This window comes from Schistosoma haematobium, chromosome 4 (genome assembly GCF_000699445.3).
Source record: "Schistosoma haematobium chromosome 4, whole genome shotgun sequence".
Classification (NCBI taxonomy): domain Eukaryota; kingdom Metazoa; phylum Platyhelminthes; class Trematoda; order Strigeidida; family Schistosomatidae; genus Schistosoma; species Schistosoma haematobium.
The window spans coordinates 13,370,554-13,385,638 of record NC_067199.1 but is presented as its reverse complement, the minus strand read 5'-3'; the positions used below and the strand labels follow the sequence as shown (position 1 = coordinate 13,385,638).

The 15,085-nt window shown below is 34.0% G+C and overlaps 1 protein-coding gene across 1 annotated transcript in view; it reads left to right on the top strand.

The window, feature by feature from the left end:
* The window catches only part of TIAL1 (Nucleolysin TIAR), a 97,431-nt gene that overhangs the window by 10,347 nt on the left and 71,999 nt on the right, over nt 1-15,085 (top strand). The window contains exon 2 of the mRNA XM_051215720.1: nt 12,578-12,689. Within this exon, the coding sequence (XP_051066251.1) occupies nt 12,578-12,689 (112 nt within the window). The remainder of the gene's footprint in view (nt 1-12,577; nt 12,690-15,085) is intronic.

The following is a 15,085-nucleotide window of genomic DNA, read 5'->3' as shown; positions in this document are numbered from 1 at the left end:
GGGTAGTTATCAGTGTCATATGTATCAAGTCCTTCATTGTGCAGATCGAATCCCATCGACCAAGTTGCAATATGGCCACTAGTCTAGGTAACTCGACATTGCGTGCACTATTTTCAGATAAGATGGTGGTTGGAGGTAGTCAACAGGAAACCGTGGATTCAGGTTTCGTGTATTTGGCTTTCGTCATCTCTGACTATGAAGCTGAGTGACACGGGATCGAATCTGTCGCGGAGCATCAGTTTCCTTAAGATTACAAGTACACCTTGCTGACGATTGCCAAATAGCACAAAACCCAAGTCCAGGTTTTCTTATTAACTACCTCCAACCACCATCTTACCATCTTAGGTTAGTAATAACTTAATATATTTTTCGTTGAATGCATTATTCATTTGAATGTATAGTGAAGCTTTATTGATTGGATGAAATTTCAATAACAATGATTAATGATAAATAAGCTTCAACATTAATATAATTATATTCAGCGATTGACTTTAGTAATCTTTTGATTATATATATATAGTCTATATTTTTTGAAGAAAAAAAGCACACTAAAGATCTAATTTTAATGATAGTTAAATGCGTTTGTGTACATTCATAATCACAATTGAAAATTAAAAAAATAAGCTATCTGGTTAGATGCATCTTATAATCATCAATTGTATTTTCTTCAAAGCGGACTATACATACAATGAATTAATAAACATAAACTATAGAATTAACTTATTTATTCAAAGTTAGTTATCTAAAGTGATCAAGAATTTTATTACTCAGATTAGCTGGGGAGTTTTTTTATATCAGAAGGGGTTTCGTGGATGCTGTAGTAAGTTTAATGGTTGAGATCATGAGTCAATTGAAGCTAGACCATCATGGAAAACTCGGAATCACTGGGTGCTCAACTCGTCCTGTTGTGAGACTCCTCAGCAGTGCGCATCCACGATCCCGCACCCTGCGAGATTCGAACCCAGGATCTATCAGTCTCGCGTGCGAGCGCTTAACCACTAGAACACTGAGCTGGCCGGCATCCAACCGTGGTAGTGTCTAATTTTAACCAACTCATGAAATTGAGCGATACATCCATCATTTTCATCAGTAAGTTAATATCTCACAACAGACCCGGTTGAACTTCACTAGTCACTGGTTCTCACTAGAACTTCAGGAAATACCTCTTAAAGTCAGTCACTAATGCGCATATGTTGATGTATATCAGAAGGGTTTTCGTAGATATTGTAGTAATTTCAATGGTTGAGATCATGAGTCAATTGTTTGTTTCTATGAAATCAAAATTCATTCAGAAAAAAATTTTGAGATTGTGGAGAATGTTTGTAGCTCAGGTGGGTGATTTTGATGGAATTTCTTTCTCTGAGCTGGATGTTTTAGTCGTGGAGCTTTCATCGTTCTTCTGAACGACATCAGCAGCACAAACTTCACATAGAAGTGAAGCGTTCGAATTTCTCCACATATGGTTCACAGCTTGTCCTGTAGACCTCGATGTTGATTGGTTCCTGTTGACTTTAAATCTGTCATTGTTTACTTCTTTGTTTTGGTGGTGTCTCCCATTGGTTTGATATTTGTTCCTATGTTTGTGTAGAATTTTCCTGATTGGTTGACAAATTTGATCGATTTCAATGTTCTTGTTGATCTCTGATTGATCTGAGTGCCAAACTCCTAGAAAACTCTGGTGGTTTTGGAATTTCCTCTATCCAACATTTCCACATTTTTTCAGTCAAATGTGTGTCCGCAGTTGTCCACGTTCGTTGATATAAGCGAGGAAATATCATGGCATTTGACTGCTAATTGATGTTCATGAAGGCGAAAACGAAGAGGGCTTCCGCTTTCTCCGATGTAATGTTTTTCGCAGTTGGTACAATTATTTTGTAGATGATGTTTGATTTGTCTTTGTTATTTCATCCTTTGGTTCGCATAGGGTTGATTGTAGTGATTTTGTCGGTTTGTGTGCCAAACCTATCCCGAAGATTTTCAGCAGTCTCATTATGGTTTCTGACATGACTTTTATGTATGGTAGGATGATCATTTTGTTGATTTCTGTGCTTGACTTGGCTTCTGATGATATTACAAAATTTCAATTTTTGTTTTGTTTACACATAATCAATTCTCTCTTTAATATTATGCAACATAATTCTTTTATTTTTTTTAACATAATATTCAGTAATACAATCTCTAATCTTATTTACTCCAATAAACTATTAAAGTGGTAATAAGTGTAATATTTAATACACTTTAGATTTCGTCATTTTCATGGTGTCAAATACCATGCAAAAATCCTCGAAATCTGTACATTATTAGCTAAATAATTTTATCTATCAAGATAGTTTCTGGTTAGCGTTTTTTTAGCGACTTAGTTTTCTACGGGATGAGGTCGTTAACCCTACGCCTAACCCTCCTCCTTTATCCGGGCTTGAGACCGGCAGTAGCCCACGGAGGGACTCCAGGCGGAGTTTATTAAAATAGTTAACATATTTAAATGCTACTATATAATATAAGTTCATATGTTATAAGAATCAGATACATTTTCCTAATGTATTACTTAGATTAATACCCATATCTAATAAATCCTACTGTGTACCTTTAATTATCTAACATTATCTAACATAGTTACTATTCAAGATTTAAGATTTTCTAGTTTAAGACTGTGTATTTCAATGTACAAAATCTTGTTCATATTTCTGCTTAATATTTTTATTCATAAAAAAATAGAATATAATGAAAGTAATTATTACTAGTTATATCCAAATGAAAAGTGAACAACGTTGAATGAAATCAAATAAACAGTCATATTAATTTGAAACTAATATGTTATTGTTTATTCTAGTTTTTATTTTTTAAATTACCAAATGTCAAGTTTACTACTGACAAAAACGAAAACAGTCACAAAAAAGTGCTCTGTTTTTAAATACTCTATATTTTGTCTATCTGTTCAAATAATAATTATATTGAATATAATTAGAGAGATTAAATCATTGTTTGCTTCGTTCATAGGTACACATATATTAGAAAGACGACAGTATTTGTATACGGTAAATACTATTTTGTACAAATATATATATATATGATGTTTTGACCACAGATGCCTTAGAAATATTGCTCGCGTCTGCTGGGATCAACGGGTAAGCAATAGCGAGGTTAGACGCAGGGTATTAGGCAATAGTGGTTAATCAGTTGATGAGGTTGTAAATCTTCATCAACTGCGATGGTTGGGCCACGTGTTGCGTATGCCTGAGCACCGATTACCACGACGCGCAATGCTGACTGGTGTTGGGAATGGTTGAAAAAAAGTTAGGGGTGGCCAAACCAAAACGTGGCATCAGTGCTTGAAGACACTAACTTCTAGTCTGAGCCATGTTGGTAGATGCAGACTACATGGTTGGGGTCCGCATGACTATCGTAACCAAAGGTTGGAAAGTCTTGGTGACGTAGCTTAGAATCGATCACAGTGGCGTCGGTGTAGACACTCTCTGTCCTCCCTTAAACTATGAGATTAAAATTATTTCAGATCTTTCTTTCTACGAACTAATTCTTTCTTTCTGTATTATATCCTTACATAAAATCTTTCCTTTATATATTGCACCATTGAGTTGACTGCTTCTATGAATCCGGTGTTGGTCTCACTGTGCTAATGAGGTGTGGCAACTTGGACTAATGCATGTATGTGCCTGGTCTTACGTTGTAACTGACCGACTGACTGATATATACGGTGTATGCTCTTTATCTTTACAGTCATAAGTAGTATGAAACATTAGTCGGAAGTAGAATGTGTGCGAATGCTGAAAAGTTTGAAATGAAGAGAAAAGAGAAGGAAACTGAAAACAATCAAGATAATAATCACACGGATGAAGGAACAATGAAATCTGTAGGAGACAATTCAAATATGTACAAATCATGTATTTGATGTGATGCTTACATTTAACTTAACCATTTTGTGGCGGTGGATTAAACAATAAGTTGATCTTCACCACCATGTCTCGTTCACTTCATATATTTATCCATGAGACAGGACAATATAGTTTGAATATAAGTTAAATATTTTAAAATCACTGAACAACATAATATCAACTAAATACTTCACTGAGTTAAAATAATAGTGCACTTCTAGATTAACTTAAGAATTTTCAGCTATTAAAGTAAATTATAAAGTTATATATACATATCATATGTGATTAATACAAAACTGATCATTGTATATCATGAAATAAATCGTTATTTATAATTTGGGAAATATTTACTTTATCTATTAATTAACAAAAAATGCATCTTACATATAAAAGAATGTTTCATTAGGAACTACCAACTTGTACCAACACACCACTGAAGTTTAAAACATTTATCGAGTACTGTTTTATTCCAAACTGTCAATTGATCGGTCGTTTTCAACGACTACCTAGTTGGGAACAACACAAATAATTCACTCTATTACTATTTATCTTTATATATCGTTTTGTCATTCAACTATTCAGTAATATAAATAATTTAATCCAACATTACTTACTTACACCTGTTACCCCTCACAGAAAAGCATAGGCCACTCACCAACACTCTCCATCCAACTCTATACCAAGCAATCCTTCTCAGTTCTTTTTACTTGCTATTCATCTTTTTCATGTCTAGTTCCGATTCTCAACTCAGTGTGTTCTTTGGTCTTCTTTCCTTCCGTTTTCCTTTGGGATTCCTAATTAGCGCTTGTCTCCTGATTCAATTTGGTGATTACCTCAGTGTCTATCTTATCCAGTTCCATCGTCTTTTCCTAATTTCCTTTTCAGCTGGAAATCGATCCGCTCTTTAAAATAGTAGGTTATTGTTAATGGTATCCGGTCAACGGACATTGAACATCTTTTGTAGATAACTGTTTATAAATACCTTTACCTTTAAGCTGATGGCTGTGGTAGCTCTTCAAGTTTGTGCTCTATACATTAGAACTATTTTAATGTTTGTATTGAAGATTGTGACTTTGATATTGGTTGACAATTATTTTGAGTTTCATATGTTATTCAACTGTAGGAATGCGACTTTTACTCTGTCCGTAGCACTTCCAGGGTTACTGTCGATTCCAAGCTCACAAAAATGAGAAGCGTTGGGTGTGAGGTCAGTCATCCCATCCCATAGAAAGTAAATTTATGAGAAATAACGCTAAACGTAATCCAACCTGAATGAATTCTGAATTCATAAAATTCAATGAATAATGTTATGTTCTACGTTCAACAGAATATGTTATGTTATGAAATAAGTATTTTATTCTATTTTATCATAGACTTACTCTACTCATTATTTATTATTAAGAGGATTAATGAAATGACCTGAAAGTTTCTTTTTTTAAAAAAAAAAGAAAAGAGAATGAGGACATTCATAGAATTCAACTGATATTTTTTATGATTATACGATTCTGTTAATCTAGTACGACTTAATGAATACATGTGAAAAAGCATTAAATGTTCTGTAGAGTTCCGGAATTTTCACTAAACATAACGTTTAAATTAACATAAAGGATACTTTAAAAAATTTCTATTCATTGGCACTATTTAAAAACAAAAAGAAATAAAGTTCCTAATTCATACAGTTATTGTCTATAAGAATACAACAAAACTATTTACACATCTCAAATATCAGGTCAGTATAATGTTCATACTATACAGTTACTAATTTTGTACTCAAAGTTGAACATATAATTTCTATCAGAAGGGGTTTCGGTGGATATTATAGTAATTTTAGTAGTTGAGATCATGAGTCAATTCTTCAGATACTAACCAACATATGCTCACTAGTGTTCATCTTGTTGTGTTAATGAGGTATGACAACTTGAACCGATGCACATATGTTTCTGGTCCTACGTTGTAGCTGACTGACTGACTCACTAGTGACTGGCTTCAAGAGCTACTTTCTGGAATTCTAGTGAGAAGCAGTGACCTGGAGTTCAACTGGGTCTCTTGTAGGATAGTAACTCACTGATGACAATAGTGGATGTATCGCTCAATTTCATGGACTGGTTGAAGTTAGACATTAACACGGTTGGATGCCGGTCAGCTCAGTGATCTAGTGGTTAAGCGCCTGTGCACGAGACTGATAGGTCCTGGGCTCGAATCTCGCGATGGGCGGGCTTGTGGATGCACACTGTTGAGGAGTCTCACAACAGGATGAAATGGACCTCCAGTGCTTCCAGGTTTTCCATGATGGTCTAGCTTTAACTGACTCATGGTCTCAACCATTAAAGTTAATATAATTTGTATGTTTTGAAATCATCCAATTGCTTAATTACTTAAACAAACTTCGATTAGTCTTATTACGATTATATACAGCCCGTGTCAAGGTAAACATTAATTTCGTAATCTAAGTTCATTGAATTAATCAATCTTAAACACAATGACACCTATTTTATTTTCTACTGTAAGTCACAGTTCATCTCTAATCGAAAACTAAAATTATTTCATTTCATTATTTATTGTCGATTAAATGTGAATCACACATATGATATTTGATTTATGTATAGTGAATCAAATTTCAGTAACTTAATCAAAGAATTCTCTGTCTCTCTCTCTCTTTCTCTATGTAATCTATCGCTGTTAGGTTATTTGACCTTAATTTTCCGAATGAAGTATTGATCAATAAAATAATTACATTATTTCTATCCAATGTAAATATATAAAATTTGTAAACAGTTTTTTGGATGCACACTGCTGAGGAGTCACACAATAGGACGAAACAGCCGTCCAGTGCTCCCAGGTTTTCCATGATGGTCAAGCTTCAACTGACTTATGATCTTAACCACTGAAAATTTTTTTTATTAGTTATATCACAAAAATATTCTATTACTTGAAATTCATTCTACGACACAGTTTTTCAAGCAAAATAAAAAGATCCAACGGTTTATGTTATAAGTTGATGAATTTGATCTTTAAGGTGAAATAATTTTAAAAATGATAAACAATAGTGTGCGTGTGTGTGTTTTGTTTTGTTTTTCTTGTAAAGTTATATTTGACTTAAATATATCCATTTACTGTTTGACAATTACAGAGCATAAATTAATTCCTCATTCATTTGTTTTCAGTACTCATATTTACCCAGTGAATTGAATTATATCCATAAGGGAAGATTAAACAAGAAATAACATTATTTGTGATGTATATACATTGGATTTCCTTTTTTTTTATTTCAAGAACGGTAGTTCTTATTTATTCATTTTGACCTCGCGTGGTGTTCTTTTTTTTAAGATAATCATTTGTCATGAAAAAAAAACTAAGAAAATATATTTGAGTGTGACAGACCTAATTTATCTATTCCCTGATTCGTATGATGAATGAGCGGAAATGAAAAAATAAACAATGGAATCATAATGTATTATATAGTAAATATCCTGGATAGGTTTTGTTGAAGAATGACAAAAACCTAGATCAAACAGTTTCTGGTAATTATCTTGAACAGCCTTAAATCATTTATTATTATATTAATAAACTTAAAATGTGGTTAAATATTTTGGATTTGTTTTAGACTGAATTATAGATATTGATATAATGTAAACATGCATTACATAAACAATTATAATGAGTAACAAAAGTATTCTACTTTACTCTCAGTCGTTACAAAATTCTATTCACCTCACCATAGAGTTGTGGAGATTGTTAAGTTTTTTTGACTGAGATCATGAAGTGACCAATGTTAGACCATTAGGGAAAATTCGAAAGCACTAGATACCCGTTTTTACCTTAATATAAGACTCCACAGTAGTGGTCATCCATGATCCCGCACGTGAGACTAGAACCTAAGAACTTTGATATTGTCAGCGAATACATATCTTCTAGATCACTGAGCCGTTATCCAACAGTGTTCTATTCTTTTCAAACATTTATTTAATTTAAAAAATTGCATCTTGACTGGTCAAATGTTCTAAATTGGTCTGATTTATTCTATGTTTGAATTATTGAGAAGGTATGCTTTTCATTTCAATAATGTTTACGTTGTTAATGGTTACTAAAGCACTTGAATATTTGACGTATATTATCTGCCTGCATTTATATACGATGATCTAAGTCTTTTTAAGTCATACAAACAAGCTATTTGAATACTTTAAAAAAAACGAGTATCTGTAATTATTTGTTTAAATATTCATCAAGGCATTATTTTAAAGTGCGTTACACGAAGTGGTTAGTGAAGACAACATAATAAACTGGTTTCTATTATATAATAAATTACTTTTGTTTCGAAAAAATATTAAGTTTACCAGGAAAAAACGTTTTCGGTCTTCCTCTTTTCCGTTTCCCTTCAGGATTTCAATTTAGCGCTTCCCAGGTACGTGAAAGTTTCCATCACTTCTAGAGCGTTTTCATCACGTGTGATTAGGTGGGTTGATTCACTCTGTATTGTATTTGAGGATCTTTCTGTTTCCGGTGTGTATGCTGAGGCCTACTGATCTAAATTTTGCTGCTACATTTCTTGTATTCATCTACATTTGTTGATGTGTATGAGATAGGAGGGTCAGGTCATCTGCGAAATGTAAGTCGTCTAGTTGCGTGAAACCTGTCTGTTTTATTAGGTTCTTTCCCTCAAATGTTGAGGTCCTCATAATATAGTCAACCACCAGAAGGAAGAGAAAGGTGAGTGTAAGCAGCCTAATCTGACTCCGGTCCTCATCTAGAATGCATCTGTCAGCTGTCCTCCATGCACCACTTTGCAGTGTAGTCACTCGTATGAATTCCGTATTATACTGACGATCTTCTCTGGTACACCACAGTGTCGAGAAAGTTTCCATAGAATCCCCCCATCCACATTGTCGAATGCTTTTTCACAATCAATAAAGTTGATGTATAGTGACAGTTTAACTCAATTGATTGTTCATTGGTGACCTGTAGTGTCGCGATTTGCTCTGTGCATGACCGATCCTTACGGAATCCAGCCTGTTGATCTCAAGGTTGGACGTCTACCGAGTATTTGATCAAGTTCAACAACACTCTGTGATTCCTCTATAGTTCTCACACTTGCTCAGATCTCCTTTCTTTGTTATCTTAATGAGATATTCTTCTTTCCAGTTTGTTGGCACTTGTTCCTCCTTCAAAATCTTCCCGAATAGAATGTGGAGCATCTTCAAAATCACTTCCATGTTTGACCTCAGTACTTCAGCTAGTATATTGCCAGGACTCCCTGCTTTCTCACTCTTCATTTGTCTGATGGCCATCTTGACGTTTTTGATCGTTGGTGGAGTGGTAGCTATAGGAAGGTTTGTGTGTACCTCCTCGATGTCCGGTGGGTTCAATGAAGCTGGCATACTCAAGAGTTCATCGAGGTATTCCACGCACCTGTTTCTTTGTTCTTAAATTTCAGTGATTGGCTCATCTTCTTTGTCTTTGACCGATCTCTCTGGCTTACTATATTTCTCTGCAATTTTCTTTTTTGTGTCTTAAAGCCGTCTCATATTTCCTACTCTTTCAGTTTTTTCCGCTGTCGTTGCTAGCTCTTCCACGTATTCTTGCTTGTCGGTTTTAATGCTTCTCGTAACTTGCTTGTCTACTTCTGTGTATTCAGATCACCCCCTGACATTCTTTAATCTTGTTCTACTTCTGTTATTTGCTCTCTTATTATTATTACTTTCTTAAATCTTGTACACAGTCTCCATAGAGATCCATTCCTTATGATGATGCACTCGACTCGTTGAAGTTAGTACTTCTTTGATCCCATTCCAATTGTCCTCTATTGTAGTTTCTTCTTCTTTGAGTAGGTCTTGTTAGGTTTGAAACTTGTTGTTGTGAGTTATCTTGAATTGTACAAGTTTGTCACTATGTCGAAGTAAGGCTGTATTGAACCTTTGTAATGCTGTTTGTCCAGTTGTCCGATGATTTTTGAATACACATCGGTTTGCAAATCTCTTGCTATATTTGTTTCTCTCTCCCAGTTCATGTTGTCTTATGATATCCTAATACCCGATGTTGTCCGATCCGACTTTGGTGGTTAGATCTCCATCAGAATGGTCAAGTCCTTTCTTCTCTGTGATTGACTGCAGCCGCTCGTAGAATTGATCTTTAATGTCGTCGTTGCTATCAATGGTGGATGCATAACACTGGATAACATTCGTTATGATCCCCTCCTTCTTTGTTTTGAATGATGCTTTGATGATTCTGGATCCGTAAGATTCCTATCCTACAAGTGCATTTCGTGACTCTTTGAACAGCATTATAGTGACTCAATGAGTGTGTGGAGCAGTTTAGTCTTTGTGATCAGGGTAGAGCAGCATCTCTCCGGCGTCTAGTCTTTGTTGTCCAGCTTGGGTCCAGTGAGTTGACTGATTTCTAGTACCATCAAGTTGTATCTCCTCATTTCCTTAGCTATTTGACTGGTCTTCTCGGTCTCCTACATTGTCCGAACTTTCCATGTACATATATTGATTGTTGCTGCGGTTGTTAGAAGGGGCATCGTCCTCATGACTTTGGATGGATCTCGGCTTTCATCATGAGGCGTCATAGTTCTTCCTTCAACTTGTGGGGCAGAGTTTAAACGGTTTAATCTGTTGAGTCTGGTTGGTGTTTATTTAGCTAAGTTGTTTCCTACAGAATGGAGTTGTCGACCTCATGCTCAATCGTCCCTCTTTACCCGGGCTTGGAACCAGCAGTTATTCTAGCTACATATGGATTTACTAGAGACTTTTACTATATTAAGAACAAAAATTAAGAAAATGCTTTGCATCCATAAATTTAGTTCATTTTAGCATGTGTATTTTGTAACTTTTACCCAATTTAAATGATAATTAAAATCAGGTTCAAACTATAACTATTATAGATGAGGGAGCATTCTACAGTGTACGAATATGGTGAATAATGACAACTATCTTACTCTCATTATGGTTAAAATATAACGGTTTCAGCATTTCAGTACAACTTTAATAAGTGTGATTAAAGTTGGCTGATAATTAGTTTCTATTTCTCACAAATATACTCAGCAACTTTTAATACAGAATTTATTATTTACTTTCACCTAAAAATGTCTAAAAAAAGTTCACTAATTATTATTACTATTTTACAGAGTAAACCCTTCTTCCTTAATTTCGAATGCTTGTTTTCAGAAAGGCAACTAATAATGTAATCACGGACTGATTTTAATGATATAACATTCTATAGTTAGGATTCACTGTGCATTCACTTTCACATAGAATGGAACTACATAAAAGCTCATATCCATGACTTCTTTGTTGGTCAATCTCAAGATCACTGAGATTTTGTGATGAACTTCTAGCTTTTAGATTACCAAATCGGAATCCAGTGATTTGCCGTTCTAAATTCAAATGATCTACCTTATTGAATAACTGTGTTACATTATCCGCATTATCTCACCGTTTACATGACTTAAATTAACTGGTAATAGTTTTTCATTAAAACTTCAAGAACTTCCTCTCGAAACTAGTCATACAATAATAGTATTTGTTCCAACACTGAATGATGTTAAATTGTTCAAAAGACTCGAAAATAGTACTGGTTAAAATTATTCTACATGTACACAAGTTTCTACTGGCCTACCATTGTATAGTTTAAAAAGAAGAGGTCATTGAACATCAAATTAAGTAATCCTAATTGTTGAGAATGTATTTGTGTTGAATTACATTTTACTCACTTTGACCCAACGAATAAATGAAATTTCACTTCATTTTAGCAATATGAGAAGGGATTTTGTGGAGATTGTAGTAATTTCAATACTTGAGTTCGAGTGAGAAGCATTGACCAGTGAAGTCCAACCGGGTCAATTTTGTGATAGTAACTCACTGATGACAATAGAGGATGTGTCGCTCAATTTCGTGGACTGGTTGAATTTAGACATGAACAGCATTGGATACCAGAAAGATCAGTGGTCTTGGAGTGAATAGAACACGGGTGACGACAATTGAATGTACTCAACACAAAATTATAGGACTTGTTAATAAAATCTAACAATCAAATAGTAAATGCTTAATTTGAAAAATGTCCACCAGTTGTCTCAAAATGACTCAGACTTCATTGTTCTTGCATTTTCATACAAATTGCATCCTGTTTCCATTCTTTACTGTTCGATCCTCTTTTCTCTCTTCTGTCAGACCTTCTGTTGACGATTAGCATCATATACTACTTATGTCAATATAAGTAGCACACACCACAGTCTAGCGGTTAAGCGCTCGCACGCGAGACTGATAGATCCTGGGTTCGTGGGTGCGTACTGCTGAGGAGTATCACAATAGGACGAAACGTCCTTACATTGCTTCTAGGTTTTCCACGGGTCTAGCTTCAATTGACTCATGATCTCAGCTACTGAAATATGAGAAGACATTTTTACTCTCCAGGCAGATAGAAATCTAACGAGGATCTAACTGAAATTGATACTGTACGCTTATAGGTTTAGCCTCAACTGTAAATAAATTTGTTGACGGTTACTAATAATGAACAAAAGTGTAGTGTGAAAATTGAAATCAGTTTAGCAAACTAATAATCTGTCAGTCGAGTGTATATAAAGCAAAAGCCTATTTTATTTTATTTTGTTTAACCGTCACTTATTTTCATTATTGTTGTTAAAAAAAGTTACGAAACTGAATATATGTATGTGGATTCCTTTTCATGATTAGGGTGAAAATCGCTCATCTGAATCTGATCATTCTCAACACTCCAATGGCTCCAAAATTAATCATGGTACTACTGATAATGTTACAAGTACAACTCGGAGTTTATGTGAGGATGGTAAGTTTTTATTGGACCAAATGATTGTATATATATAGTGTTTGCATAATTACTTATCAGATTTTAACGTTTAAACTGCTTGTAATAGATTAACTGTACAGAACACTATTGTTTATCAAATTTAAGTTTAATCGGGTGATTATAGATAGTTGACTGGTTACCCCGAGTCCGGGTTACGAGCTATATGATAATCATCAGCAAGGAGTAACTAAAATCATAATGAAATGGATACTTTCAGGTAAGTTTGCTCCCGCATTGTCAAACGTCATCATTCATAATGTTACCGTTGATTTATTTTAGCCACAACTGATCGCTTCCCAATTGATTGATCACTGAATAGTGGCATAATGATCATTCGTCTTCTAAGTGAACACAATTAAGTTCTTCTTAATTCCCTTTTTATACTTATATTGTAAATTTCTTACACTAATCGAATAAACCAAATATTTAATAAAGACTCAAAAAATCGGCCGATTGTAATACGGAAATACTTTTTCACACCTCTAGCATACCTTATTGCATTATTAATGTTAACAATTCATAGATTACTATTTTAAAAAGATCAGATTCTTATTATTCAAACATAATGATGAATGAAGAATAATATTTTCAGTATATTTTCATCAGATCCTAAATCTGATCTAAAGTAATAATCAGGTTGATGGTAATTAATATCATTTGCAATTAAGTTTAAATTCAGAATTATCAATAAAATAGACATAGAAATGTGAAGAGCATTGCTATATAATGTTGACTTAAATAAATTTGTGAGTCAGTTAGAATTCTAAGATTATTGACCAATATAGATAAAGATAATTTTGAGAAATAATAATTACTTAATTATTAAAATCTCCACAAAGACCCCCTTCTGATAATCATCATCTTGTATTCACTAGAAACTGGCTTCAAGAGGTATTTCCTGGAGTTCTAGTGAGAAGCCGTGATTATTGGAGTTCAACCGAGTCTGTTATGAGGTAGTAACTCCTTGAAGACAATGGTGGACGGTGGACTGGTTGATGTTAGACATTAACGCCGTTGGATGCCGGCTCAGAATCCGAATAATCACACCTTGGTCTCTTAGAAATAACGAGGTTATTAAGCTATTGTGTCATAATTCTATGGTCTTTATTTAAAGTGTTCAATAAGATACTGTCTCACTTGTTTGGTAATATAGTCCATTTTTCCACTCAGTCTATAATAGTTGATCGACATTTTGAAACTCTTGTAAAATCTTTAGATATTGACTTACAATTTGCAGCTGACATTATTAGTGAAATTTACCTTTATCATGATACTGGTATTCGGGAAATGACTTAGTACGAATTTGATGAGTTAAGTTACAATTGGATCTATTACAATATGTGTTCTGCATACAACATCCACAGCGTAGTATTTTACATTGCATCCACAAACAACCAAACATAAGACAGTATTCAGATATAATAAGAAGGCACACATATTTCATCTTAAGGCAGATAGAAATAACAACAATAATATATGGATCCTAGTGACTGGTCTATACTTTTGAAAGTTTAAACATACATCACTTATATCATTTGCAAGCTGGTTCAAATTAACACTAACATCAGATAAGTAATCAGTGTCTAGATAGTTCAGGTAACACGCTCCTACAGAAGATCGCTATTAAAGACACAATGTATAGCACTGATTGATGCAATTTTAAATCTCATAAATATAAACTTTTTCTTAAACGTTGGGGATACACTTAAGATAAATATTCAAGTAATATCAATCAATGAATCACATTTGTTGCAGACTTAGAAATTGGATAATGATAAACTAATTTTATTACTATTATGAAGTGTGGGTACTGGGTTCGAGTCCTGCAAATCATATCAACTCGGAAATGTAGGCAAATTCAATTGACGAATTCCAAACTAAGACGAAACGCGCGTCATAGATTCCACTATAATCCATCTTCCATCTCTGTTTATATTACTATTATTATTTAGAAATTATATTATGATAAACTTGTTTGATCTCAAAAGTAAGTGTAGTATAAGATTATTTAAAAGTACTATTTTAGAGAAAACTAACAATGATCAACATTGAAAAAATTAAGTTAGCTGTATCATGTTTAAATCAGCGAAAATTATTGATTTTGCCAAAAACAAAATCCAGTCAATTTATTTTAATGTTTTTTTTTAATTTCATATTTATTTATCCGAAACATGCTTTACAAGAAGAATGAATAAAATACAAAACATTATTTAGAATATTATTATTTCAATAGCTCAGTGGTAACGTCTCTGACTGTGAAGCTGGGTGACATGGGATCGAATCCTCCAGGGAGCACCAGTTCCCTCAGGATTACAGACACACCTTGCTGACGAGTGCCAAGTAGCAAGAAACCCGGGTCAAGGGTTTCCTGTCGA